The sequence below is a fragment of the Phoenix dactylifera genome, chromosome 6 (genome assembly GCF_051530095.1).
Source record: "Phoenix dactylifera cultivar Ajwa chromosome 6, Ajwa_hap1_PhDact_Kaust_v1.1, whole genome shotgun sequence".
NCBI lineage: Eukaryota > Viridiplantae > Streptophyta > Magnoliopsida > Arecales > Arecaceae > Phoenix > Phoenix dactylifera.
In genome coordinates, this window is record NC_143195.1 from 7,408,867 (window position 1) to 7,436,101 (window position 27,235).

A 27,235-nucleotide genomic window follows, 5' to 3' on the forward strand; every position below is an offset into this window, starting at 1 on the left:
ACAAATGTCTAATTTTAAATAGGCCCAACACAAACCCAACAAAAATTAATATAGTTAAGGCCAAAAGCCCACCTAATGATATATGAATGTACGTATTACTATTATCATTTATGGTTTTTCCTCTCCAGTGCTTATTTTTACAAATATGTCTAATATCAATCATGTGAATTTTATCCAACTCATTGGTAGACATTGGCAAGACTTCTGAATTATAATCATTCCATTGCCAGAAACAATTTCCAAATGCCAAATCCGTAAATTATGCTGGCAGGACAAAGTCCAATCAAGTTCAGCCTAGTCAGGTTTATACATGGCATGCACAAATTCAACAGTACAAGGGCTGGCGGACATGCTAAGAAGCTCTTCTAGCTAAAGATTTGTTCCTCCCATATGCCCCCAACAAATACAAATCCAGCCATCTTCTAGCTAAGAAGCTCATTCACCATGCCAGTTTCACATACAGCATCCTTCCTCATCCTTTAGATGCAACCCTCCAGCCTTCATAAAGGGCAATTTAAAGTCATCTCTTCAGATGACTGAAACAAGAGATGCTATCTTATAATGCTATTTTGTCATTTCTCCACAAAAGGTGCTATTTTGCAATCCAAAGCAACCAGAACTCATCTTAAGGCTGTCAAGCTCGGTGCTTCAATGCAACAATTCAAGTTCATGACAATTTCTGTCGTACATGACCACTAACAGCGTAGCAATAAACCATAAAAAGGCAATGGCAACATAAGTTTTGACGATTGAAGCAAACCAAAACCGGATGCTATTGGATTTTGATTCACAAGTTTTGGTCTTCAACAATGCAAGGACCAAACGTAAAAGGCTGACAATACCCACAATAATGGGTGACTAGATGCACTGAATCGATCGTACACACAGATGCCCTGTTGATAAGGATTCAAAAACAAAATCCTATGGGAAGTTTTCTCAACACACCTTACCACCACATCGGTGGTTGATGATTCCACGATGAACCTTGTAAGCAGATCATTAATTATGAAAATGAAATTTGCCGAAAAATGAATGGGGCTGAATGGGAGGTTCTTTGAGCATCCAATTCAGAAAATATATGCCATTACGGAATTTTCCTCGGCATCTATCTATAGGTCATGACTGCATCCTCATTGGCCTGCATGTCACAAGAATCATGTCACAGTCGACAATTTACCAACCTAGCTCTCTAGAAAGAAGATGGGCTTGAAACTTACAGAATTGACCAGCTCATTAGCTTTTTCATCATCAAAATCGATGGAAGCCAATATCTTGTGACCAGCAGAATCTTTCTCTGACCATATGCCCAGAAGCAAATGTGTTGGGGTTACCTCTCCATTGTCACCTGCATTGTCAAGGAATATGAAAATCTGATATAATGGCAGACATAAAGAAAGTGAAGAAAAGTGGTCTTCGTTGAAGTGATGGTACTAAGTGATGCAGTGGTGATGTAACCCCTTGACATGAACAAATCATGAAAAAGAACATATAGAGTCATCCCAAACAAATGGCATAGGAACCCAAAAGATAAAACAAGTTCTTTCATAATGATCCATGATATCATGGAGCCAGAATAAAGTTTAACAAATATCCACCACCAAAATAAGTAGTTCTCACATAAACTTAACACAACTATCAGCACATTCAAATCTAAAGCCTAAACCTAGAACGACTAGCATGGAGACAACACTTCACCAGACATCAGGTGCATGTAAAATATCATGGCGATACAATGTGTGTCCACCACGCCATACCAGCTTGCAGGTGCACCAGGCTCTACAGCTCAAACAGGAATAGACTCCAGCAGCATCAAACAACTGCTTACATGTATGATAAATAGAGCTTCCCCAGTGCCAATGGCCCATCTATGTAGAGAATCCATGTTATCGGTCATGATTAACTTTTTTTTTTTGACACATGGACAAAACTTTAGCTCCTTCCATTCCTAGTTGCTAAAAATTTCGACGTGATGCGCCAGATGCACTCCAGAATAACATACTCATACAACTGCTTCTTGCCACTGCCGGAAGCCTCTCAAATAACTCAAACTTCACATTGTTTTATAGTTTAGTTATCTTATGTTGTTATGAAGCACAAGCCACAAGAATGCTCACAATAAAAACTTAATGAAAACAAAAAATTTAATCTCCTGACAAGCCCACATTATCCCCAAACCATTAGCTCATCATCTACTAGTAGTTGCCAGTAGAGTAAAAATAGGATCTACCGTAACTTAATATTCAATTATTCTAAAAGTCTATTACCAGATATAATTTAGAGTTTACCGATAAGCTATGTAATAATTGTCATCTATGGAGTAAATGAAACCATGTAGTTCATATAGTAACAAATATTTTCTTCTTTCAAACTCTTGAGAATGAATCTAATAAGATGACACTATGCAGAAGAAAAAAGGAAGCAGATAAAAGAAAATGAGGAGCACAAGAGGTCACTGAATTCAAGCATGGCATATTGATATTCAGGCAACGGCGCTAAATGCCTAGAAGCAAACAGATGAAAACCCAGATCCAAGTCTACTTCCATCAAATTTCATGTACCAGGCATTGGTCAATGACAACACAACCACCAACTGAAAACAGCACAAACTCACTATATAAAGAAGATTCTTGAAGACAAAATGTTTCTTCAGTTATTAAGTGTCTGCAATTGAAAATAATATTTCATAAGATATCATAACAATCAGAGTACTGCATGTTAACTCTTTTTAGGTGATCATTAATCATGTAACAGTACTATTGACTGTATTAAATGATACAGTAGCCAAAATATTTTTACTCTCATAAAAAGAAATCCAATGATCAATTTCTCAAAGTGAGCAAATTTATTTGGTAAATTGTATACTTCTTAACTATTTTTCTCTTTGGATCTTCCAGATATTATACATGAAAAGAAGCAAAGCAGCCTCTCTGATAATCCTTTATAACTTCACTTAAAAATCAGTTAAATAAACTAATCATAATCCTAAGTTACTAAGACATTCAGGAAAAAAATCTCCTAAAATGACTTAAATAAAATAAATAACAACTTTAACCTAGATATGCATATCTTCAAATAAAGAAAGATGAAATCCAGCTCAGTGTGGGGAAAAACAAAATTAGCAATGTTGTACAGGAAAATAGGTTGTGCAAAGAAACATCACTAAATTGCACTAGCACAATCCTGCCTGCTCCATATTTGACTCAATTGTTTCTCATCCAACTTTTAAAGTTGATGAATATGACTAGGGCTGGAAATGGGCTCGGGCCGGCCCAAGGCCCATCGGTCAGACTACGGGCTAGGCCCAAAAGATTTCATGCTAGGTTTGGGCTTAAATATAGAGCTCATTTGTTTTTTGGGCCGGGCTCAGGTATATCATTGGCCCGGCCCAGGCCTAGGCCCGGCCCGAGCCCGAACAAGGCCCGAAATGGAGCGTGCATTCAAGCTCGAACAAGTCTCAAGCCCTTCATCATCCTTCCTTAAACCTTTGGGCTCACAACTATTGAGTATTGGTGTTTTCAAGCTTTTATAAAATCTTTTGAAGGCATAATAGTTGGATGTGATTTAAGGTATGTTAAAATAACTAGAATTCTAAATTATCAATGAAAAAGCCATTTGTGATTCAATGAACCACACTCCTGAGGATGATAGTGGTATTTTGATGATTAATACAATAATCAAGAGTATGTTACAAGTTAATTCGATACATCACTTATAAGTCTGTCACTCTCAGTACATTAGTATAATAAGATAAAGATGCATTTCATTGTTTATATGGATGAACCTAACCTTAAGTTGCAGCAAAGTGTGGATTGAGTCGACCCCAAGATTGATTGAGTCGACCCCGGCACATCAAGAAACCATCTGGCACACTTTTGCAAAAATGGCACGGATGAACAGTAGTTGGGTCGACCCAAGTAAAGGATGAGTCGACCCAATCCTCAAGCCTCAAGAAAACAGTTCTCTGGAAACCCCGAGAGGGTCGACCCAAATGAAACTTGAGTCGACCCAAACTTGAGTCGACCCCAAGTTAACATGAGTCGACCCAAAGGCAATGACATTCAAAAATAGGTTCTCTGAAAATCCTGAGAGGGTCGACCCAAGTGGAAGTTGAGTCGACCCAACTGAACCTTGAGTCGACCCAAAAAGATGTTGAGTCGACCCAAGTGAAGGAAGGCTGAAATGCAAGGTTCTGTGGTTCTGAGAGGGTCGACCCTAGTAAATGTTGAGTCGACCCAAGTAAAAGTTGGGTCGACCCCAGTAAAAGTTGAGTCGACCCAAGCACGGGCAGAAGCATAACGGCTAGTTCTGCAGAAGTACTTTTTGACCTCCCAACAGTGAGTAACGGCTAGTTTTTGAATTCTAACCATTGGGGCTTGTCCAATGGATGAAGGAAACTATTTAAAGTGACACTATTCATCAAAGGAAACATCCTTTTGCAAAATATCAAAGCTTACACAAGAAAGACAAGTGCCCTAATCTTCTTCATCCAAGTGCTTCATTCAAGAGTCAAAAGAAAGTGGTTGAGCAGATTCCAAGAGCTCTCTAAGAGCTCCATCCATCCTTGAAGAGTGAAACATTCTTGACAAAGAAGAGAGAAGTCTCATCAAGCGATAACTATTCTCTAAACTCTTCTTTGTAGATTATAAATGTTATATTTGCTCATCTAGGAGCTTCAACTTTCTTCCTTCTTTTATTAATCACCTTGTAAAGGTTTGTTGGTGAGCCCGTAAAACCAACGGTGTAGGTTTATTGGTGAACCCGTAAAACCAATTGTGTAGGTTTATTGGTGAACCCGTAAAACCAATTGTGAAGGTTCGTTGGTGAGCCCGTAAAACCAACATAGGTTTTTGGTGATCCCGGAAAATCAAAGTGTAAAGGTTTTTGGATTTTAAGCCCGGAAAACAATCCAGCTGTAATCCGCGGGATTATAGTAAATTTCCAAGGGGTCGCTTGGGGAGTGGACATAGGTGCTTAGGAGAGCACCGAACCACTATACTTCTTGTGTGTTTCTATTGTGCATTGTTCTATTTCACTAACTCATCAATTGACATAAGTAAGATAGTAAAAATTAAGAGAAACCAATTCATCCCCCCCTCTTGGCTTGTCACCTTGGGCAACAAGTGGTATCAGAGCAAGGTGCTCCTATAGTATTTGTTGATCTCACAATCAAGAGTCAAAGATCATGACAACCCAAGTGGGATGTTCTATGAGTGAGGGGCAATCCACAAATAGACCTCCTCTATTTAATGGCACAAATTACACATACTGGAAAGCTAGGATGAGGATATTCATTCAAGCTCTAGACTATGAATTGTGGTATATTATAACTAGAGGACCTCACACGCCCACAATTAGTATAGAGGGCACTATCATACCCAAACCAGAAATGGATTGGAATAAAAGTGATAGAAGACTAGCACAACTAAATACTAAAACGATTAATGTACTTTACTGTTCACTAGATGTAAGTGAATTCAATAGAATATCTACATGCATCTCTGCAAAAGAAATTTGGGATAAACTTGAGGTCACACATGAAGGAACTAATCAAGTTAAGGAGTCAAAAATAAACATATTAGTACATAAGTATGAATTGTTTAAAATGGAATCCACTGAGTCCATAACTGAAATGTTTACTCGTTTCACTGAAATCATAAATGGGCTAAAAAGTTTAGGAAAGTCTTATACTAACTCTGAATTGGTGCGAAAAATTCTCAGGTCTCTACCAAGAATTTGGGAGGCCAAGGTAACAGCAATTCAGGAAGCAAAGGACCTCAATACACTACAATTGAAGAAACTTCTAGGATCACTCATGACCCATGAGTTGACCATGAGGCAAAATTCAGAAGATGAAGTCAAGAGAAGAAAGACCATTGCCCTAAAGTCTACCACTCCAAAACAAGAAACTGAATCGAAAGAATCTGATGATGATGATAAATTTGATGAAGGAATGGCTATGCTTGGAAGAAAATTCAGAAAATTTATGAGAGGTAAGAAGAGATTTCATAAAAAGAAACCCTTCTTCAAAGATAGCTCAAGCAAAGAAAAGGGTAAGGACAAAGAAAAGGAAAAGAAAACACCAATTTGTTATGAGTGTAACAAGCCCGGGCATTATAAGATAGATTGCCCGGAATTAAACTGGATGGCAAGAAAACTTAAGAAGAAGAACTTCATGGCTGAATGGAGTGAAAGTGAGGAGTCAAGTTCGGAAGAGGAAGATCATCAAGAGATGGCCCAAATATGCCATATGGCCAATAACGATGAGGTAGATTCTGAACTTGAATGTGATTTTACTGTTGATGAATTACATGATGCATTTTTAGAACTCATTGAAGAACACAAAAAACTCATCAATAAAAATAAAGTTCTAAAAGAAGAAAATCAATCTCTTATCAAAGATAAGCTGAAACTATCTCATAACTATGAAACATTAAGTAAGAGACTCACAAATGAAACCAAGAATCTAATTGCTGAAAATATCAAGTTAAAAGAAGATGCTGAAAAATATAAATCCTTAGTAGACAAGTTTACACTTAGCTCAACCAAATTAAATATGATTCTTGATAGTCAAAAAGCTGTATATGATAAGGCTGGATTAGGATATAAAACAAATAGGAAACAAAAATACTTAAAGAACATATTTGTAAAAGCTAAAAATAAAAATATTACTTGTCATTGTTGCAATAAATTAGGACATAAAGCATATGAATGTAACTATAGAAAGTCTAGCTACAACAAATTGAGTAATAATTATAAGCTTAAATCCAAGAAAGTTTGGGTTCCAAAAAGAACATCAAGTACTAACCCTAAAGGACCCAACATAGTTTGGGTACCTAAAGCTCATTCTTGATCTTGATTGCAGGGGTGTCTTGCAGCTAATAAGGTGGATAAACGATGGTATCTAGATAGCGGCTGTTCAAGACACATGACCGGTGACGTATACCAATTTGTCACCTTGGAGTCTAAGAAGGGTGGAGTACTAACCTATGGAGACAATGGAAAAGGGTATATCATTGGAAAGGGTAAAATTTTCATTACTCCATCTACCTTTATAGAAAATATTTTATTAGTTAATGGTTTGAAACATAACCTACTTAGCATAAGTCAATTTTGTGATAAAGGGTTTAAAGTCACATTTGAAGCATCAGTATGCATAATTACAAATCCTAAAGATAACAGCATTGTACTTATAGGACAAAGGCAAAGAAATATTTACATGGTAGATCTTCATGAATTAGGCAAGAAAAATGGATTATGTTTAATTACTAATGAAGAAAAGAAAAATGAAACAAATTGGCTTTGGCATCGTAGACTAGGACATGCTAGTATGGAATTAATATCAAAACTAGTCAAGAAAGAATTAATAAAAGATGTGCCAAAATTGATCTTTGAAAAGGACAAAATTTGTGGACCATGCTCATTAGGAAAACAAACAAAATCATCCTTCAAATCAAAGAATATAGTATCAACAACTAGGCCTTTTGAACTCATACATATGGATCTATTTGAACCCACTAGAACTGCGAGTCTAGGAGGGTAGAAGTATGGACTAGTTATAGTAGATGATTTTTCAAGATATACATGGGTTTCATTTTTGGCACATAAGAATGAAGCATTTTCAGCATTCTTGAAACATTATAATTATATCATAAATGAAAAGAAGCTCACCTTAATAGCAATTCGAAGTGATCATGGAACTGAATTTGAAAATCAACACTTTGAAGAATTTTGTAATGAAAATGGTATTTCACATCAATTTTCAGCACCTAGAACGCCTCAATAAAATGAGATTGTTGAAAGAAAAAATAGGACCTTGGCAGAAATGGCACGCACGATGCTGTGCGAGTCAAATCTTCCAAAGTACTTTTAGGCTGAAGCTATAAGCACTGCTTGCCATATTCTAAATCGGGTTTTAATACGACCTATAACCAAGAAAACTCCTTATGAACTTTAGAAGAATAAGAAACCAACCGCTAAATATCTTAGAGTATTTTGATGTAGATGTTTCATTTTAAACAATGGCAAGGAGGATCTAAGTAAATTTGATGCCAAGTCAGATGAAGTATCTTCTTAGGATACTCCACATCTAGCAGGGCATACAGAGTGTTTAATAAAAGAACTCTTGTAGTCGAAGAGTCAGTTAATATCATATTTGATGAGTCTGATAGTGAGTCTGCTAGGAAAGAAAATATCCTTGATAATGATGCAGGAATTATTAACTTTGAAAAATTAAATCTTGATGACGTGCCAAATCAAGATAAGGAAAATGATCGCGTGCCAGCACAATCTCAAGACTTGCCAAAGGAATGGAGGTATGCATATGGACACCCTAAAGACTTAATCATTGGTGATCCATCTCGAGGGGTAAGAACTCGATCCTCTCTTAGAAATTTAAATGATTATCTTGCTTTTGTTTCACAGTTAGAACCTAAGACTTATGAAGAAGCTGAAAAAGATACCAATTGGATAAATGCTATGCAAGAAGAATTAAATCAATTCAAAAGAAGTAATGTATGGACATTAACTGAGAGACCAAAGCAAAACTCTGTAATTGGAACAAAATGGATCTTTAGAAATAAATTAGATGAAAATGGGGTAGTTGTAAGAAATAAAGCTAGACTTGTAGCTAAGAGATACAATCAAGAAGAAGGGATAGATTTTGATGAAACATTTACTCCCGTAGCTAGATTAGAGGCTATTAGATTACTTCTAGCTTTTGCATGTTTCATGGATTTCAAATTGTATCACATTGATGTAAAAAGTGCATTCTTAAACGATTTTATAGAGGAAGAAGTATATGTAGAGCAACCTCCTGGTTTTGAGAATCATGAATTGCCAAATCATGTGTTTAGACTACATAAGGTATTATATGGATTGAAGCAAGCACCTAGGGCTTGGTATGATCGATTAAGCAAATTTCTACTAAATAATGACTTCAGTAGAGGAAATGTAGATAAAACACTTTTTCTCAAAAGAAAAGACGAAAATCTGCTAGTGGTACAAATATATGTAGATGACATAATCTTTGGTGCCACAAATGATAATCTTTGCAAAGTGTTTGCTAATTTAATGCACGGAGAATTCGAGATGAGTTTGATGGGAGAACTAAGTTTCTTTCTCGGATTACAAATCAAGCAAACCAAAGAAGGTATTTTCATTCATCAAACTAAGTATACAAGGGAAATATTAAAGAAGTTTGGGAATGAAAATCACAAGGGAGTAGGCACTCCAATGAATCCTACTAGTAAGCTAGACAAAGATGAGAAAGGAAAAAGGATTGATATTAAGCTTTATAGAGGATTAATTGGATCCTTACTCTACCTTACTGCTAGTAGACCAGACATCGTGTTTAGTATGGGAATATGTGCTAGATACCAATCAGATCCTAAGGAGTCACATTTAAGTGCTGTTAAAAGAATCCTTAGATATTTAAGAGGAACTACAAACATAAAATTATGGTACTCAAGAGACTCTTGTCTAGATTTGCTTGCCTACTCAGATGCAGATTTTGCTGGATGCAAATTAGATAGGAAGAGCACTAGTGGAACATGTCAATTTTTAGGAAATAACTTAGTATCATGGTTTAGCAAAAAGCAGAATTCAGTAGCACTGTCGACGGCTGAAGCTGAATATATAGCTACCGGTAGTTGTTGTGCTCAAGTATTATGGCTTAAGCAACAACTAGAGGACTATGGAGTTAAACTAGATAACATTCCTATAAAGTGTGATAATATTAGTGCCATCAACCTTACTAAAAATCCGGTTCAGCACTCTAAAGCCAAACACATTGAAATAAGATATCATTTTATTAGAGATCATGTGCAAAATGGAAACATATGTATTGAGCATGTATGTACTGAGAAACAATTAGCTGACATATTCACAAAATCTTTGAGTGAAGATAGATTTTGCACGCTTAGGAGGAAATTAGGCATATGTGATCCTTTTTATTGAGGAGATATAAAAGGGAGCAAGCAGTCTCATGATACACTCCTCCCATTTCTAAAAACCCATAAAACATTAGTCAAACTAGTCATCTATAGATTCCTTACTCATGTATCATTGTCCCAGTAAGAATTTGTAAGAATTGGAAGAAAGAAAAATTTTTAAAAAGGGAAAAGGAAGAGAGAAAAATTTCTGAACTAGGGTCGACCCAATCCAGAATAGGGTCGACCCAACGACGGGACCCCACTGTTAAAAGGGGGACCCGTGAGCAATCTAGGGCACTGTTTTCACTTTGTCCTCTTCCGAAAACCCTATTCTCCACTCTCAAATCTCCTCCAATCATCTCCAAACAGTAGATTACATCAAGATCTTGAAGAAATGGGACCCAAGAGAGCCGTAGCCAAGCGATCCGGGAGGGTTTCACGGATCACCCGTGCGGATAGGGCTGCTACAGAGCCTTCTACAGTGTCTCCACAAAGTGAGACACGTGTAGAGCCTCCTCCTCCTCCCTCCCCTTCAGTCCAACTTGCGAAATTTGCGGGGAGACCGCTTACCACGGGGAGAAGGATCCACTCCGAGTTTTTGGATCAAGAAGGGTTCCGTTTAGGGGAATGGATCCGAAGGCAAGGATGGGAGTATCTTTGCTCCATAGATGTGGTGATCTACCAGGATTGGTCCGTGAGTTCTATGCCTTCCTGAAAACTGGAATGGGAGGGCTTATATCTGAAGTTCGAGGAGTAAGGGTTAGAGTTTCCGAAGAGAGTTTGAGTGAGTTGCTTCATCTCCCCTGCGAAGGAGCAACTCCAGAAAAGCCCGAAAACAAGTTGAGAGCCTTGCAGTTGATTCTTGAGAATGAAGACTTCGATTATTCTGAAAATGTAATAGCAAGCTCTCTTTCAGCTGAAATGAGGTTGTTGCACAACTTCATAGGTCGGATTTTATTTCCGAAGAGCGGGAGATTTGATCTCATTTCTGAGCGAGATCTGGAGCACATTATTCAGGGCATTCCCCTGAATCTTCCGGCTATGATACTCAGGCAGATGAGAAAGGTCATATGCAACTCCAGAGTCTCCCTGCCTTATGGTATGATACTCACTCTGATCTTCCGACAGCATGATATATCAGTAGAGGGAGAGATCTCCAGGCATCTACTATTCACTGACACATACACTGCACGATCCCTTATTCGCATGGGTTATGAGAAGGTGAACGGGCAGTGGGTACGTGCTGGAGCTGGGATTCAGGGTGATGCACCAGAGGGTGATGCACCAGAGATTGGAGACCCCATCCCTGAGGATGAGGAGCCTACGGATCATCCTACAGCACCTTTAGAGGCTGGACCTTCGTCATCTGTTCCTGCGGGATACACAGATGAGTTTTGGAGTAGGATGACTGAGCTTATGTCAGCTCAGGCGAGGACTATCACTGATGGACTGACGAGCAGATTGGATATTATGACTGCTAAGATCAGCGATCTTAGAGAGCAGATAGGAGCTCTACGGAGAGAGAGAGAGGTTCATGGACCATCTGTGCCCCAGGCAGCTGAGTCAGAGATTTCGGCACAGAGTCATCCAGCTCACCGAGCTCCACGCCAGACTCAGTCCCATCAGGCTCGACCTCCCCTCGCCACTTATGCTAGGAGGATGAGGACTAGATCACAGCCATTAGATACCCCCTAGGCTGATATTAGCATTATGATTAGAGCCTAGGATATGTATCTAGTTCTCATATGTATTTTGTGTTGATCATGTACTTTGTACTTTGATTGAGGAACATTGTATTTGTTTTGTTTTGGCATTATTGTACTACAATGTTCCATTTTGATCAATGAAACTGAAATGTTTGTTAATTATTGTGTCTATTCCCATGCACCTATTTGATGATAACAAAAAGGGGGAGAAGCAACGAAAACGAAATAAGTTGAGCAAGGAAAGAGAAATAAGTTGACAAACAAGTTGAACATTATAATAGGAAAGGATATACATTTAAGGGGGAGCAATTTGTAACAATGAAAATGTTAAAGTCTAAGATTTAAATCGAATTTCAGAATTTGGCACATAGACTTTCAGAATTTGGCACATACCTTTCACACCTCGATACATAATCTGAAACTCATGCTTTATCTCAAATTTTTGAAGTTTCATCTTTAATGAAATATAAAAGAAAGGGAGAGTAATTCAAAAGGTCAAATTGGAAACATTTGGATGAAAAAGGGGGAGACTTCAGTCTCAAATTTGAAAAGCTGAAATTCAGCAACTTGAGCCCTTTTAAAACTAATTTTAAGATAAGTATCAGTAGGCTCATACTCTATATTTTGTAATCATCAAAAAGGGGGAGATTGAGGATGATAGTGGTATTTTGATGATTAATACAATAATCAAGAGTATGTTACAAGTTAATTCGATACATCATTTATAAATCTGTCACTCTCAGTACATTAGTATAATAAGATAAAGATGCATTTCATTGTTTATATGGATGAATCTAGCCTTAAGTTGCAGCAAAGTGTGGATTGAGTCGACCCCAAGATTGATTGAGTCGACCCAGGCACATCAAGAAACCATCTGGCACACTTCTGCAAAAATGGCACGGATGAACAGTAGTTGGGTCGACCCAAGTAAAGGATGAGTCGACCCAATCCTCAAGCCTCAAGAAAACAGTTCTCTGGAAACCCTGAGAGGGTCGACCCAAATGAAACTTGAGTCGACCCAAACTTGAGTCGACCCCAAGTTAACATGAGTCGACCCAAAGGCAATGACATTCAAAAATAGGTTCTCTGGAAACCCTGAGAGGGTCGACCCAAGTGGAAGTTGAGTCGACCCAACTGAACCTTGAGTCGACCCAAAAAGATGTTGAGTCGACCCAAGTGAAGGAAGGCTGAAATGCAAGGTTCTGTGGTTCTGAGAGGGTCGACCCTAGTAAATGCTGAGTCGACCCAAGTGAAAGTTGGGTCGACCCCAGTAAAAGTTGAGTCGACCCAAGCACGGGCAGAAGCATAACGGCTAGTTCTGTAGAAGTACTTTTTGACCTCCCAACAGTGAGTAACGGCTAGTTTTTGAATTCTAACCATTGGGGCTTGTCCAATGGATGAAGGAAACTATTTAAAGTGACACTATTCATCAGAGGAAACATCCTTTTGCAAAATATCAAAGCTTACACAAGAAAGACAAGTGTCCTAATCTTCTTCATCCAAGTGCTTCATTTAAGAGTCAAAAGAAAGTTATTGAGCAGATTCCAAGAGATATTAAGAGCTCCATCCACCCTTGAAGAGTGAAGCATTCTTGAAAAAGAAGAGAGAAGTCTCATCAAGCGATAACTATTCTCTAAACTCTTCTTTGTAGATTATAAATGTTATATTTGCTCATCTAGGAGCTTCAACTTTCTTCCTTCTTTTATTAATCACCTTGTAAAGGTTTGTTGGTGAGCCCATAAAACCAACGGTGTAGGTTTATTGGTGAACCCGTAAAACCAATTGTGTAGGTTTATTGGTGAACCCGTAAAACCAATTGTGAAGGTTCGTTGGTGAGCCCGTAAAACCAACATAGGTTTTTGGTGATCCCGGAAAACCAAAGTGTAAAGGTTTTTGGATTGTGAGCCCGGAAAACAATCCAACTGTAATCCGCAGGATTATAGTGAATTCCCAAGGGGTCGCTTGGGGAGTGGACGTAGGTGCTTAGGAGAGCACCGAACCACTATACTTCTTGTGTGTTTGTATTGTGCATTGTTCTATTTCACTAACTCATCAATTGACATAAGTAAGATAGTAAAAATTAAGAGAAACCAATTCATCCCCCCTCTTGGCTTGTCACCTTGGGCAACAACTCCACTCCACAAATTCGGGTCGACCCAATCAGGTTTAGGTTGGGCCCGGGTTTGGGCTCAAGCCAGGCTAGGGCCTGGATTTTCCAAAAATTTCAGGCCTAAGCTCGCCGTGAAGCCCGAAAAAATTCGAGCCAAGCTCAGGTAGGGGTGTAGCCCGGCCCAGCCCAGCCTAGCCCTAACTATGACACTTTTAAACCCAAACAAGCAAGCAAACACATACATAGATACATACATGCATACAAGGTTCGTCTCAGTACCGGACCCCGTACTAGTGTCACACTAGCACGGTGTCGGTATAGTATGGTACAAGGCCATTTCGGCATACCAAGTGTCGATACGCCACCCATACCGGATATTGGTACCAAACCGGTACGGTATAGTACGCCCTGTACCTCTCAGTAAGGGCCAGTACAGCGAATCATGCACGCATATGTGATTTGGACTACACACTTCATGTTAACTCCTTGAAAAAAGAGCTAACGATTCAAAAACAATGATGGACCATGTAAATTGAAGATTCAAACTGCTGAACATGATCTACATTTAAAATAAAAAAAAAAAGCCTAGAAACCAAAATTCATGTGCATTGGTGGTGTCTAACCTAATCATCAAATAGGTGCCAAAATGGATGGTTTTAATAACATGATATTATGTTTTACTATGAACTTATCATCAAAGCCTAGTGATTTTAAATCTATCCATATTTATGATGCATAGATCATGATTCATAAAGAGGATTTCCAACTCTATCATGTATTTTACCTATAATTGTTACCGCTCGTTTTTGTACTAACTTAATGACCACCAAAAAATATAAAGTTTAGTTTCTAGGCACTTGGTAATGTAGATCACCTTCAAGAGTTTGGATCTTCAATTTGAATGGCATAGACTGAGAGGCTTTCCCACTATATATAGAGTCAATGTTTTAGCAGCAGATTCCTTACTCCCTTCAATGAGTGGACAGCAAATGTCCTCCCATTCTCTATTTGACGTGTACTAAGAGACAATATAACCGAATCAACCATCCAAGTAGGATCGTACATTATTTATGCAAGAAAATAGTATCATAAAATAAAGAAAGTGGCATTAATGCTTTATACTAATACAGAAGTCATGATAGGAATAGAACAATATAGCCATACAGATCCGGAATAACCTGATTTCAGTTTCTCATCAACAGCCCAGTCGAGCGCTCTTTGGGCTGGTTCAGTCAATGGAGGATGCTCAGGACTGAAAAAGTACATGTCAGATTTTCCAAGCAACTTGACAGTTTCCTCACGCACTTTCAAAAGGGTAATTCCATTTGCACGTAAAAACTTTGCTGCTTCACTGGTCCCTGCAAGCAAGAGAAAAGGGAAAGACTCAATCAATGATCCTTGGTTATACATTCACCCCAATAATAAAAAGAAAAACACAGATCTAAATGATTTAAGTCCTCTTCAACTACAAGGAAAGTTAACATTGCGAGCCCTAAATGCACTTCGATGCAGCATAATAACTTCTTTGGAGATAGGAAGTTTGTCAAGGATAAAACGTTACCAATAAAATTGCTTAAGCTAGACTATCAAGAAACCTATCTTGAGAAAAGTATGAGGAGAATCAGTCATATAATTGAAGGGGATAAACTCACATACATAGTTCAGGCATTGTAAGGCATCTTAACTCAGAGAATTCAGGTCCCACATTCCAAATGTCAACCCTGTAACTTCTCACTTCATTCGAATCTTATCTACATAAGCTTGTTAAGAATGACGTCCTTAGCCAACTTAGATCGAAGAATGATGGCTCCCTATTGAATGGGTTAGGTTTGGATATTGGTGTTAGACTCATTCTTTACATGATTATTTTCTGTTATTTTTGCCAGTTTTAGTCTTATAATCCAACCCTAGGGGTCAAAAGTTTCTAATATTTTCTCGATTGAGGGTGTTTTATTAGCTCTTCTGGTAGGTTAGAATTTTTATAATTTCTTGTTATTTCTGTACTTGATTTCCGTTTTTTTGCTCTCTCTCCTGGTCCAATTTATTATAAATTATTATTAAAGTAGAAGTCTACCTCTGATTCATCTTCTTAAACGAGTATGATAAACAGCACAATATGAAACTGTTTAGTAAATTCATGATTGGAATAAGAGGACAACTGACTCAGTGGTTGGTATGCATGAAAAATGCAGCACTATATATTAATCTTGTAAAATAAGAAACTGAAGGCACGCTGCATAGCAAACTAAGAAAATGAGGAAAAGAATTATGCATGCATTAAAGTACTGAAGTTGAGAATAAAGCAACAAGTAGGAACTGAAAACTTCCAGCACAAAAGCACAGATGAAGAAGTTAAGGATCAATTGCATAATTATTTTGTACTTCATAATATTCTTTTTAGTATTCATATTAGTGTCTGTATTCATATTACATGTGAATAAAAAAGTGGAGAGTAATACGAGAGTCCTACATGCACATACACATAGTAGCATAGAAGGAGCTAAATGGTGATTGATTCCCATGACAAAATTTCAATGTCATACAAGGGTTATAAATTTAGGGATGGAGGCAGGTAATAGGTTAAAATTCAAAAAAATTTACGCCAACAAATCAAGCAGATTTGAACAATTTACAGTAAGAGGGATGACAGAGGGTAACCTTTAGGCTGTAGACTTTCTTCAAAGTGAGGAAAATAGTTTAATTGAGTTTCCATGTTCTATGGATGAATTCAAATGAACGAATCAGATTGGCAACTAATGTTCAATTTATAAAACTGTCATATCTAGAGGGAACTAGAAGTTGAGCAGATTGGGGATTTCACTCAATTCAACCTATATCAACCCTCATTCCATATTGATTTTCATTATAGCTCCTATTCTTGTAGATATAAGAACACCAAAAGCAATTTTAACAAAGTTGTAACTTGTAAATTAGATATTACATTCCTATCCTAGTATATTACTAAAGTAAGGCACTACTAATATGAATTTTAAGGAAAACATAAGAAACAACTAACTACTTCCATAAACTATATACCTTTAGAAATATCTTGCATCACACTGCATAAGAACTTAGAGAAAATCCCTTGAAGAGAAGGATCCTCGGTGGCACCAAGGATGATATCAAGGCAATGATGCATCCAAAAATTCCTTGGCTTCACAAACTTTTCTTATAAATCTAATGAACAACTTCAAAACTACAACACTGTTAAGCAAGGTTTGAAGGTTCAGCTGAAACCGATCAAGAACAAACTAAAGATTTGGTTTCATTTAGTTTCAGCTGGTTTAGGTCACCGACCAAAACTATTATTTTTTATTTTTATTCTTTCTTTCACAAATAACTATGTAAAACACTTTCTACCATTCATCAATACAATTCAACCACACATTTACTTAGGCTTTAATGACCCAATCCACTTTATTTATGATATAAACTACAAACTATATTATTATAGTGGGTAAGATGCAACCTTGATGTGTGTTTTTCACTTATAAAGAACACCATAATATGTAGAAGTAAAGGTGTTTATGCCTTCCTAGGAGCTTTGATATTATTTTTGAGATGAGATATATAATTAATGTTACAAGAATGCCATGCACAATGCGCAAGGAACTAATGAAAATGTAAATATAAATTTATATAATAGAAGAATAAATATTTTTTCAAAAAACAGAATGAAAAATAAATTATAAGTAGAATGTATTTAATAATCAGTAACCATTCCAAGACACCGACCGACACTTTAACCCTCCCAATCGCTTCAATCACCATGGCACCAACTGGAATGTAATTTTTTTAAAATTGTTTCAAATGTCAAATTTAAATAGGGCTTGATAAAAGGTAATTAAGAAGAGTTTCTATGCTTCCTAAAATAATTAATAAGAGTTTCTGTGTTTCCTAAAATACTTAAGAAATTTCAGCTTGGCTGGAACATTTTTTAAATATTTTTCTCATGTCAAATTTAAATAGGGCTCGCCAAAAATTAATTAAGAAGAGCTTTCTAAATTTGTTAAAATAATTAATAAGGTTTCTTGCATTTTCTAAAATAATTAAGAAATTTCCACGTTTGAAGAAAATATTCCCTAAAATAATAAAGAAGCAAGCTTCCTGAAAAAAAATTTCCTTTAAGAAAATTCTAAACAAATAGTTTCAAATAATTTTTCCTCATAATTTTTTTAAAAATAATTAAGAAGAGTCGGTGCCTAGTGATATTTCTAACAGCTTCCAATGTGTGGTTGCTCAAAATGGATGCCTTCAAAAATTTCCTAAAATTTTTGCATCCCTAAATTAATTTATGTGATACCCAAATAAGGCTCAACAAAAAAATAAATAAGAAAAGTTTCTGTATTTCCTAAAATAATTAATAAGAGTTTTTACGTCTACTTAGATAATTAAGAAATTTCTACATGGAGGAAAATATTCTCTTAAAAAATTAAGAAGCAAGCTTCCTAAAATATTTTTTTTCCTCTAAGCAATTTCTAAATAGACGGCTTTAAATAATTTTGTCCTCATAATTTTTTCTAAAATAATTAAGAAGAGTCCAACGCATGGTGATTATTTCTAATGGCTCCCATTGCATGAGAACTCTGCATGGGGATACTAAATGGATGGCTTCAAATAATTCCTACAGTTTCTGTACTTCCCTAAAATAATTTCTACATAAAGACAAATATTTTTTTCTAAAATAATTTCTTTCTGGGGAGTATATATGAAGTTTCTATTATTGCATTTTCCTAAGATAATTCTAGATCTTTCTAAACATATTTCTAAATATTTAGATAACTTTAGCATATATAGATATGTTTAACATACTTAGATAACTATTGCTTATCTAGATAACTAGATAAATTTTTAAATTATTCTGGATGTTTGAGACAATTTTTCTAGGATTTTTTCTAATTTTTCTGAATTTTAGAGAGGGGTTGAGTTTTCTTTCTCCTTTCCATTTAATAGGTGTAGAGATGTTCTTTTATACATTTCTTATAGTTTATGAATAACTGAGTGATATTTTGTTAATAAATTAGTACATTCATGTTATGTAATTAATGTGTCAAGATTCAATAAAATCAAATTTCAGCCTAAAACTAGCCATATAATATAAATTAGGTCTCTAGACGACCTAAAATAAAATCAAATACTTTGAAATAACTTGTCTTGATTTATTTTATTATTTATTTTTCTTAATTTTATTAGGACTTTTAAATTGTTTGGTCCAAAACTCCAAAACTCATAACGAAACTGTCAAAACCTCTGAAACTATAGAAACCAAAACTCTATCGGGAGGGATCCAAACACAAACAAAAACCGAATTTTAAAACCTCACTATTGAAGATCTCATAATGGAAAAAGAAATAGATAAAGCTTATCATGTGATCTACAGCCTAGATTGTATGATCCAGATCAAAAATGAGAGAAATGATCTGGATTAGATCATGGAATCAAAACCAAAACTACAGAAATCAAAACTCTATTGGGGGATCAAAACCAAAACATAAACCAAGTTCATAAACCTCGCTACTAAAGATTTCAAAATGGAAAAGGAAATATGATAATCACAAGATCATACGATCCACAATCTAGATTGCATGATCCAGATCAAAAAAGAGGGAAATGATCTAGATTAGATCATGGAATCAGAATCAAAAAAAATTGAACAATCCGAAATTGAATCTGGCCATCCAAATTGTGCATCATCCGATCCAGTTGAAATAGCCTTGGAGCACTGTCCATGCACAAAAACAAGTTGTCTTTGTTTCATGCATGAACAGTGATGCACATCCATGTCTTCTAATGAATTCACATGATAATGCAACTCTCTTTCTTCCCTTCATTCGTTTGTATTTCCATCAAAGAGTCCACGTTCCTCACTTCCTTTTCAAACTATTTGTTTTAATAATTTCATGGTAGCTTAGTAGCTTTAGTCCCTTAATTTGCAACACCCTCCACCATCATTGCAAAGGACTTGTAATAACATTGCATGGAATGGAATTTGTATTTGTAACCATGCCACAAACCATACCCCTATCCTACTCCTTCCAAATTTCATTAAGTATAACTTGCCTCCTTTTTTCCAAGCTCATCCTTATCTAGAATAAGATAGATATTCATTGTCACCTTTTTCCTTTGTCACTCAATTGAACTTCCCAATCTTTTTTTTTTGGTACATCAACTTCCCTATCTTTATAATAAAATCCATATGGCTAACATCATATTGTTTTGCCTTTCTTCTTTTTCATTTTAATTAGCATCCAATAGCTTCTTCCAAAGAATAACAACCCCACCATTTGCTTGCAAACAGTTCCGACCTTTGGATATGTCCAAGCAAAGTGATGCTTCATTTGGAAAACCACTTCCCAAAACTTTCCATAACATTAATTACATAGCAAGCATTTTTTATTATCTAAAGTAACTTGCTTGCAATGTTCCCATGTGATATCATTATCATTTTGCTTCTTCCTCCCTATACTCAACAGCCTGTAAATCACAAGAACGAATAAAAAAGTTTTTTTTTATAAAAAGAAGTACATCCCCACAATCCAGGGTCCTTGGAGGGGCAAACTGGAACAAACCTAAAACTTGGCCTTCATTTTGCACAAAGTGGTGTAGGTTCAGCCCAAGCCTTTTACCATTGCACCAAGCAATGACCCCTAAATCGTAAGTAAGAATAGAACCAAAATAAACTAGTATAACGACAAAAATAAATAGACATGTAGGTATACAAGAGGTTTTATCCGAACTTAGACCAAATCTTGTTCCAAGGCTCAATTTGTGCGAGCTTTCGGGGCACAGGCTGCTGTACCAGGTGCCGGGTTGGGTTGGTTGCCCGAAGATCCGATTCACTACGCAAGCCGTAGCGCGCGTACTCTTCTTTACTGAGCGAGACAGACTCTATCCAGATCTATGCAAGCACACGCCTTCATTCTCCTTCGATGTTGATGCACATGGGTAGACAAGCTCTCAAATTCAAATAAAAAAGAACTAGGAATAAGATCAAAAAGCTCCCAAATTTGGAACTTTCTTCTCCTCAAAACCTCCAAAACCCTTTTTCTTATTTTTGAGAGCAATAGAGACGCAAGAAAATGTTTAATGCGTAGTTAAAGAACATAGAAGAATTGGAAAGAATAGGATATAGTTTATTATTGAAAATATAAAAAAATATGTGAGCATTGGTTCATTGTTCGTACCAAAACAAGGACAGGCATCATTGTTGATAGATATCACCCTAAATTTGTTCATGAACACCAGGGGCTAGTTAAAGTGAATTGGATGATCCAATGGATCAGACAATCCACGATTTAGATCCAACAACCTAAGTTTTGATAATCTAATCTTCCAATTCCGATTTTCATGGTCCAATCTGGATCTTTTTCCCTTTTTCTGATCCAAATTGTGGAGCACATGATTTGGACATCATCAAAGATAGCTATAACTTCTTACCAGATGCATCCTGAGAAACATCATGATTAGGAAGGTTTCAAGCCCAAGACAGATGAGATGATAGAGGTCAAGCGGCTGGATATGTAAACCGAAAATAGTTTTACTTTAGTACATATTTTCTTGAGCGAAGAACCTAAAATTGTTAATTGAATATGAATTCCTTTGTAAAAGTAATCTACCTTTTGATCTTGTTCTATGAGAATTTATTAAACATGCTCCCTTGATATTTCTAAATCCTCATCTATGTTTTTCATATTCAATTAGTATATGAAATGATATAGCCCATTGGCATTAACGCTGCAACTAATTTTCCAGTGTAATATAGAAAAATTATGATCTAGGCCAATCTTTATAAACAGAAAATATGGATGCACTGGGGAGATAAACGAGCAAGTAAGAGGATGCAATGGAGAAGGAAACAAAGTTGAGAAAGAAGAAAATAACGGCAGAAAATTCCTAGAAAAGGAACTTATTCATATAAAATAAACCATAGACCGTACAAAATTTGTCTCTCCTCATGGATCCTAAGTTATAGAGCCTTAGAACTCCAAAACAAGGTCTTATAGTCTTGGATTCCCAGGCAACCTCTAATGAACCTAGGAGATTAACTTACAAAATTTGGCTCAAAATAAGACTCCTGATTAAGTTAAAACTTCAAAACTTTAAAACTAATCATGTTCCTAATAAAAAAATAACCAACAATATTTCAAAATTAGTAAAATTCTTATTTCAGTGGAACCATACATGCAAAGCCATGGAACTATTTGAAAACATAATAGCAATATGTTAAAATCCCAATCTAAATCTAAAGTAGGGCATGTTAACAACAATCTTACTTAGAATAGTATGAAAAGATAATAGAAAAATTCTCTAAAGATTAATTAAAAAAATATAAGATATGCACCCTACTCCAGAAAACTTAAGGCTTGTTTGGCATCGCTTTTCTCATGGTTTTCTGTTAACACAGCAAATAAGACAAAAGGTATGTTTGGTGCTGCTGTTTTTTTAAAAAAAAAAAAGCATTATTATGATTTTTGAGAAAAGTGAAAGCAAGAAAATCCTGCTTTCACTTTCTCCAAAAATAGGAACTAAAGTTTTTTTAAGTGGAACCCCCTCCTTGATACCCTTTTTACCACCACCACCACCACCACCTTTGCCACCACCACAGCCACGACCTCCATCACCGCCTCCGCTTCCTCCACCATAGAGGCCATTGTCATTACTGCTGCCACCGCCACCTCCACCACCATCATCATCCTAATTGCCACCATCAAAGGATGGAAAAGGATTTGGTTTTCCTGAATTTGTATATAACAAAAAATAAAAATAGTTGGCCACACCTAATATGTTTTTTGAACACTAAAAGAATCTTAGAAATATTACTTTTATTTTCTGAAAGTGAAGTAATGCTAAAAGCAACCACAAACAGAGGGTTTCTAAGATTCCATGGAACATCAAATAGGCCCGAAAAACCCAAAATTACAGCTTGATAAATATTAACCTAGTTTGAACCTAAAGTAAAGCATGAAGAAAATTTGGACTCTGGATCAGCTAGATGTGATTCTAACAAAAATATTTAACTCTACATCAATAAACTAGAATTTCACACATGCTATGCATGCGACCAATTTACTTGACCTCAAGTGAGGGAAAAAAAAATAGAACTACAAAGAGAGAAAAGAAAAAAAAAAAGATAGTAAGCCCATGGTAGTGGACATACATAGAAAAATTTTCTTGTTTGGACTGGAGGATAAACTTCCATGTTCATAAGGCTAGAGTCCTTAGAGATATGGAAAGTGCACTAAAAACCGGGGTCAAAATGTGGGGTATAGTCAAAACATGTGAGTTCCCATTATAATGGTGAGATAGAAGTAATCCAAAAAGGGGTGACACATGTGGCAATCTAAAGAGATTAGGAAATTAGGGGTTTTAAGAAACTGATTTATAATATTATCAGATACACAAAAATTAGGGCTGGATGAATCGTCATGTTCTCTAAACATGCTAAAATATACTCATTATACTCAAGTAGGGTTTTTAGTAAACTTTTGGATCAAATGTGCCACAAATATAGTCAAAAACAGCTTCAAACAAAATGAGTATTGGTAGTAAAATTGAAGAGAGACAAAATATATGAGATTCCATCCTAGAAACACAATGATTATTAGCTATTACACAATACCAATCCAAAGATCCACTTGATGCACTTATTAGTAACCCCCAAACAAGTCCAAAATTGTTCTTTACTAAACTTGCATGCCATACACAATATGTGTGATTATTTTACAATATTTGATCCTTTTGTCTTATATGAAAAGGTACGACCATAGCAACTTAAAAAATGATTCACTTAAATAAAAAAAAGAAGTTTCCACTTTTTTGATTGTGCCTAACCAAAAAGAAAGAAAAAAATCCAATCCATAAAGCCTTTTTTTATCAGTCCAAGATGTAAAACCTGCAGCTGGATGGGTGGACATCAACAGAGTATAACACATGGAAAGAGGATATAACATATCAATTTAGTGCAGAAAGAAGGAAGATATACTTTAAATTTCAAGCTATGTTTGGAAACATTGTGCGCTGAGAAAATCATGGAAAAAAATTAAGCCATGTTTAAAAACACTGATTTTAAAACCAGATTGCAAATTTTCAGCTGCACCAAGTAAATCCATTTTTAAAGTTGCCCTGTCATGATGGTAGATGATGAGATAGACTCTGCTCTTAAGCTAGTCTAATTTGATTAAAAATGGGCATGTATACCTGTCACGCTCCGTTCAGTCTATCAGATGAAATTAGTTCAATTTAATCCAGAAGTAGAAAACTTGATGAAGGGTGTAAATGGTTCTACTTATGACTTGATAGGTATTACTATTATCCATAGATCCATAATTTTTTCAGGTTTATCTCTTATGAACTTTTGAGTTTATTTTAGAAGTATGTAAGAATTTGAACAAATCTATACTTTATGAAAATACATATAGCAATATGGAGTATGTTTAAGGGTGTGATGTGGATAAGAGTAAATTCATGATAATGTCAAGATTTCAGTTTGAATCAGGGCCGGACATGCTCCAAGTCCATAATTTTATACCTTATCAAAGGCGCTGTAATTAGTTGATCATTCAACCACCAAGAAAGAATAGAAGAGGTGAAATAAATGGGCTGACAAGGGACATTCATAAAATGGTGTGGTTCAAAGATGTTTCCATGGGAGAACTGAATTTTATCAGTCTGAATTGATATAGGTATAAAATGTCAGTTTGAGACTAGAGTAGTGTGAAAGCCAGCCTCTTTCGCCGTATAGTGTGCAAGACTAGTTGTAAAGGTCTGACCATTTATTTACTGTCACTTGGGAAGAAGCATCACCAACTGCTCGCTCCACTTGGGGAGAAGTGAAGGTTAAAAATGTATTTGTTGGCAGCACCAAGTGCTCAGAATCCTGATGAAGCATATTTGCTGAGTCTAATATACAAGGGTTCTTAAGCAACAGAGATACAAAATGTGAAATTTTTAAGTTGTACAATTTATATGTATTGGATCTTATATGCTGCACAATGTGTCACCTATTGCCAATAAGCAAAGGCAGTAACCAAGGAATCCTGTCAAAAATTCAAGACCTGATGAAAGTGGACCATCAAATATGAGACATCATAATGTGAAACGAATATCCTTACATATTTTAAGTCCCAAGGATGGGAAAACTTCACTTTGATTTGTACTTACTCAATAATTCCAACTTTGCAACGAGGAACATGAGCGCGAGCATGAAAATGAAGACTCTCTATGATATCCTAAAGATGCTAAAGAAGTTAAGAACATATTGAGTATTCTGCTCTTTTTAAGCAGATCTCAATGGCTTTTACAGAGAAAGGGAAAACTAGCAATGCACAAGTATGTTCAACACTGAGGTCAATCCATAACCATCATTCCTAATAGGAGTTGAATGAACATTGTGTAAAAAGAGTTTGTTCAGAAGTTTCTTCTAATACTGGAAAAGCATTCCAATATTGTATAAGCCTATGAGGTCAAGACATGTCCACTGAAATTTGTAAAGTTTGCATTTCCATTATTTAGAAAAGGTTGTCAACAGAATTTCCAATATCATATTATTCCTGTGATCTCTAACCCTTGTTGCTTGGACAATCGACTATTTGATCAGATAGCATGAAGGATCACTTTGCTAGTACTTGCACTTTCACCCACCAGTCGCTACATAAGAGAAGGCCTAAAAGACAACGCAAGAAAGCCAAGAGAATGAAAAATGAAATCACTTTTAGCTCTCATGATAAGGAAAGCTAATGAAGGCACCAAGAAGAAAAGGATTACTCCTTTGTTGGAGAGGAGTTGTTTCAAGCTTACGGAAATTAAAAACGAATAAACATGGGCAAGAGAAGGGTCAGTCAAATGAACGAACTAGCACCAGAGTAATGCAAATGGAGTTCCAAAGAAACAAAAAAAAAAGGCAATCTCTCTATCTGAAAAATTACATTCCTCTAGTGTAAATATGACCAAGATCCTCTATACACTTTTTCAATTGACCCAGTTGGGAAATTTCGGACCAAGTCTTGAACAGAAAATCAATATGAATCTAAAATCCCCTCCTTTTGAAGAATATAGCGCAAAAGCCGCAAATTGATATCGCATTACTCAGACTTATCTTTTTAGTACCTGATTGACTGCTTTTTACATTTCTAATTGGCAAGAGGAAATCAGAGACACATAATTCTTATCAACCTCTGCAAACAGCTTTCATGTGGGAAGAGGATTGAGGAATCCTCCCTCCCAACCACAGTGAAGAAACTGACAGCAATAAAAGCATGTAATGAAAAGCTCAAAACTTTTAGGTATCACATGGACTTAAGATAATGAAAAAAAAAATAACTGATTGGCTGGTTTGGCCATGTAGAAAAAAACCCAAAGATGACCAAGCAGGTACTCTATTTTGCATAGAGAGAAGGGGTAAACCTAGGAATATCCTAATGACATAACCAAAAATCGATAGAAATGAATGGGATGCAACTTAGAGTACCAAAGTCAATCTGTAATAGATAGTTACCTCAATGATACCGCCTCCATCCCTAAAGCAAAGATTACTTCTAAATGCATAATTCTAGTTTCTGAGAAGCAAAAAGGCTATTGTACATCGTATCATTAAGCAAGTTAACTAGTCCAAACAAGCTTACCGCTCAAAATAAGAAGCACCAACTAAATTATACCAGAAAGAAGACTAAGGACCATGAATCTTAGAATTAAGTACTGACCCTCGACCAAGATACCCATGAGGAGAGCCTCCGTCCCAGTGTTGGGGTACTTGAGCTTCCTCGCCTCCAGTTCCGCCATGCTGAAAGACTTTATCGCCCTCACCGACCACCTGCTCCATTTATTACAAAATCATCATCATTACCCAAACACAATCCTCATCGAAGAAAAAGAATCAAATTAGCATACTTGGGGTTCTTCTCGGTCGGAGCTCCCTCCGGTTTCCTGCAAGAAAGAAATAAGATTGAGAAATCAAAAATGCAATCAAGAATGATTCTTGAAGACAGGGTTTGGAAGGGGCGGTTGGTACGCGGTGGGGAGCATGGAGAAGACGGCGGGGGAGCGAGAAGGGCTGGGCCTGGGGAAGAGAGGCGTGATACTGGCGCACGCAGAAGAGGGAGGGGCGGGGTCTCCGAGGAGAGAGGTCGCAATGGGGTTGGGCTTGCGGTGGTTGGAGGGAAGCGAGAGAGAGGAGGGGGAGGGGACGATGGGCTTCTTGCTGTTTTTGGAGAAGGAGGGGAAGGTGGAGGTAGAAGTCGGGAGGGCGGAGAGGGTTCGAGCTGCCATCTTTTTGCCCTTCTTTCTTTGTCGGTTGGTAGCTTCGCTCGGGGAGAAGGAAAGGGAAGGACTTCTATAGAGGGAGATTGGAAGAGAGGAAAAGAGCCGCGGTTGGGTGCTCGCTTGAGAAGGATGAGGGGAATGGACGAATAGGAGCTGGGGCTTGAGCGACAGGGACGTGCAGTCCTTTGGAAGACGCCTACCCGAAATCAATTTTTTTTTTTTTTTTGCAAAGC

General features: G+C 36.6%; 1 protein-coding gene across 1 annotated transcript; it reads right to left on the bottom strand.

The window, feature by feature from the left end:
- Nucleotides 1-740: 740 nt before the first annotated feature.
- LOC120110889 (ATP-dependent Clp protease ATP-binding subunit CLPT1, chloroplastic-like) lies at nt 741-27,151 on the bottom strand. The gene is made up of 6 exons (XM_039126823.3): nt 26,752-27,151; nt 26,631-26,666; nt 26,444-26,553; nt 14,924-15,103; nt 1,218-1,345; nt 741-1,138 (listed from the first exon to the last, which is right to left on the bottom strand). Exons 1-6 carry the CDS (start codon nt 27,006-27,008, stop codon nt 1,106-1,108), a joined length of 744 nt encoding a protein of 247 aa, XP_038982751.1. The 5' UTR covers nt 27,009-27,151; the 3' UTR covers nt 741-1,105.
- Nucleotides 27,152-27,235: the final 84 nt, after the last annotated feature.

Excerpts from the sequence above, each read along its gene's own strand:
- LOC120110889 (XM_039126823.3), bottom strand. The coding sequence starts at position 27,008 with ATGGCAGCTCGAACCCTCTCCGCCCTCCCGACTTCTACCTCCACCTTC. Across the intron at positions 26,554-26,630 it reads CCGACCGAGAAGAACCCCAA|GTGGTCGGTGAGGGCGATAA; the intron begins GTATGCTAATTT and ends TAAATGGAGCAG. Across the intron at positions 15,104-26,443 it reads CATGGGTATCTTGGTCGAGG|GGACCAGTGAAGCAGCAAAG; the intron begins GTCAGTACTTAA and ends TCTTGCTTGCAG.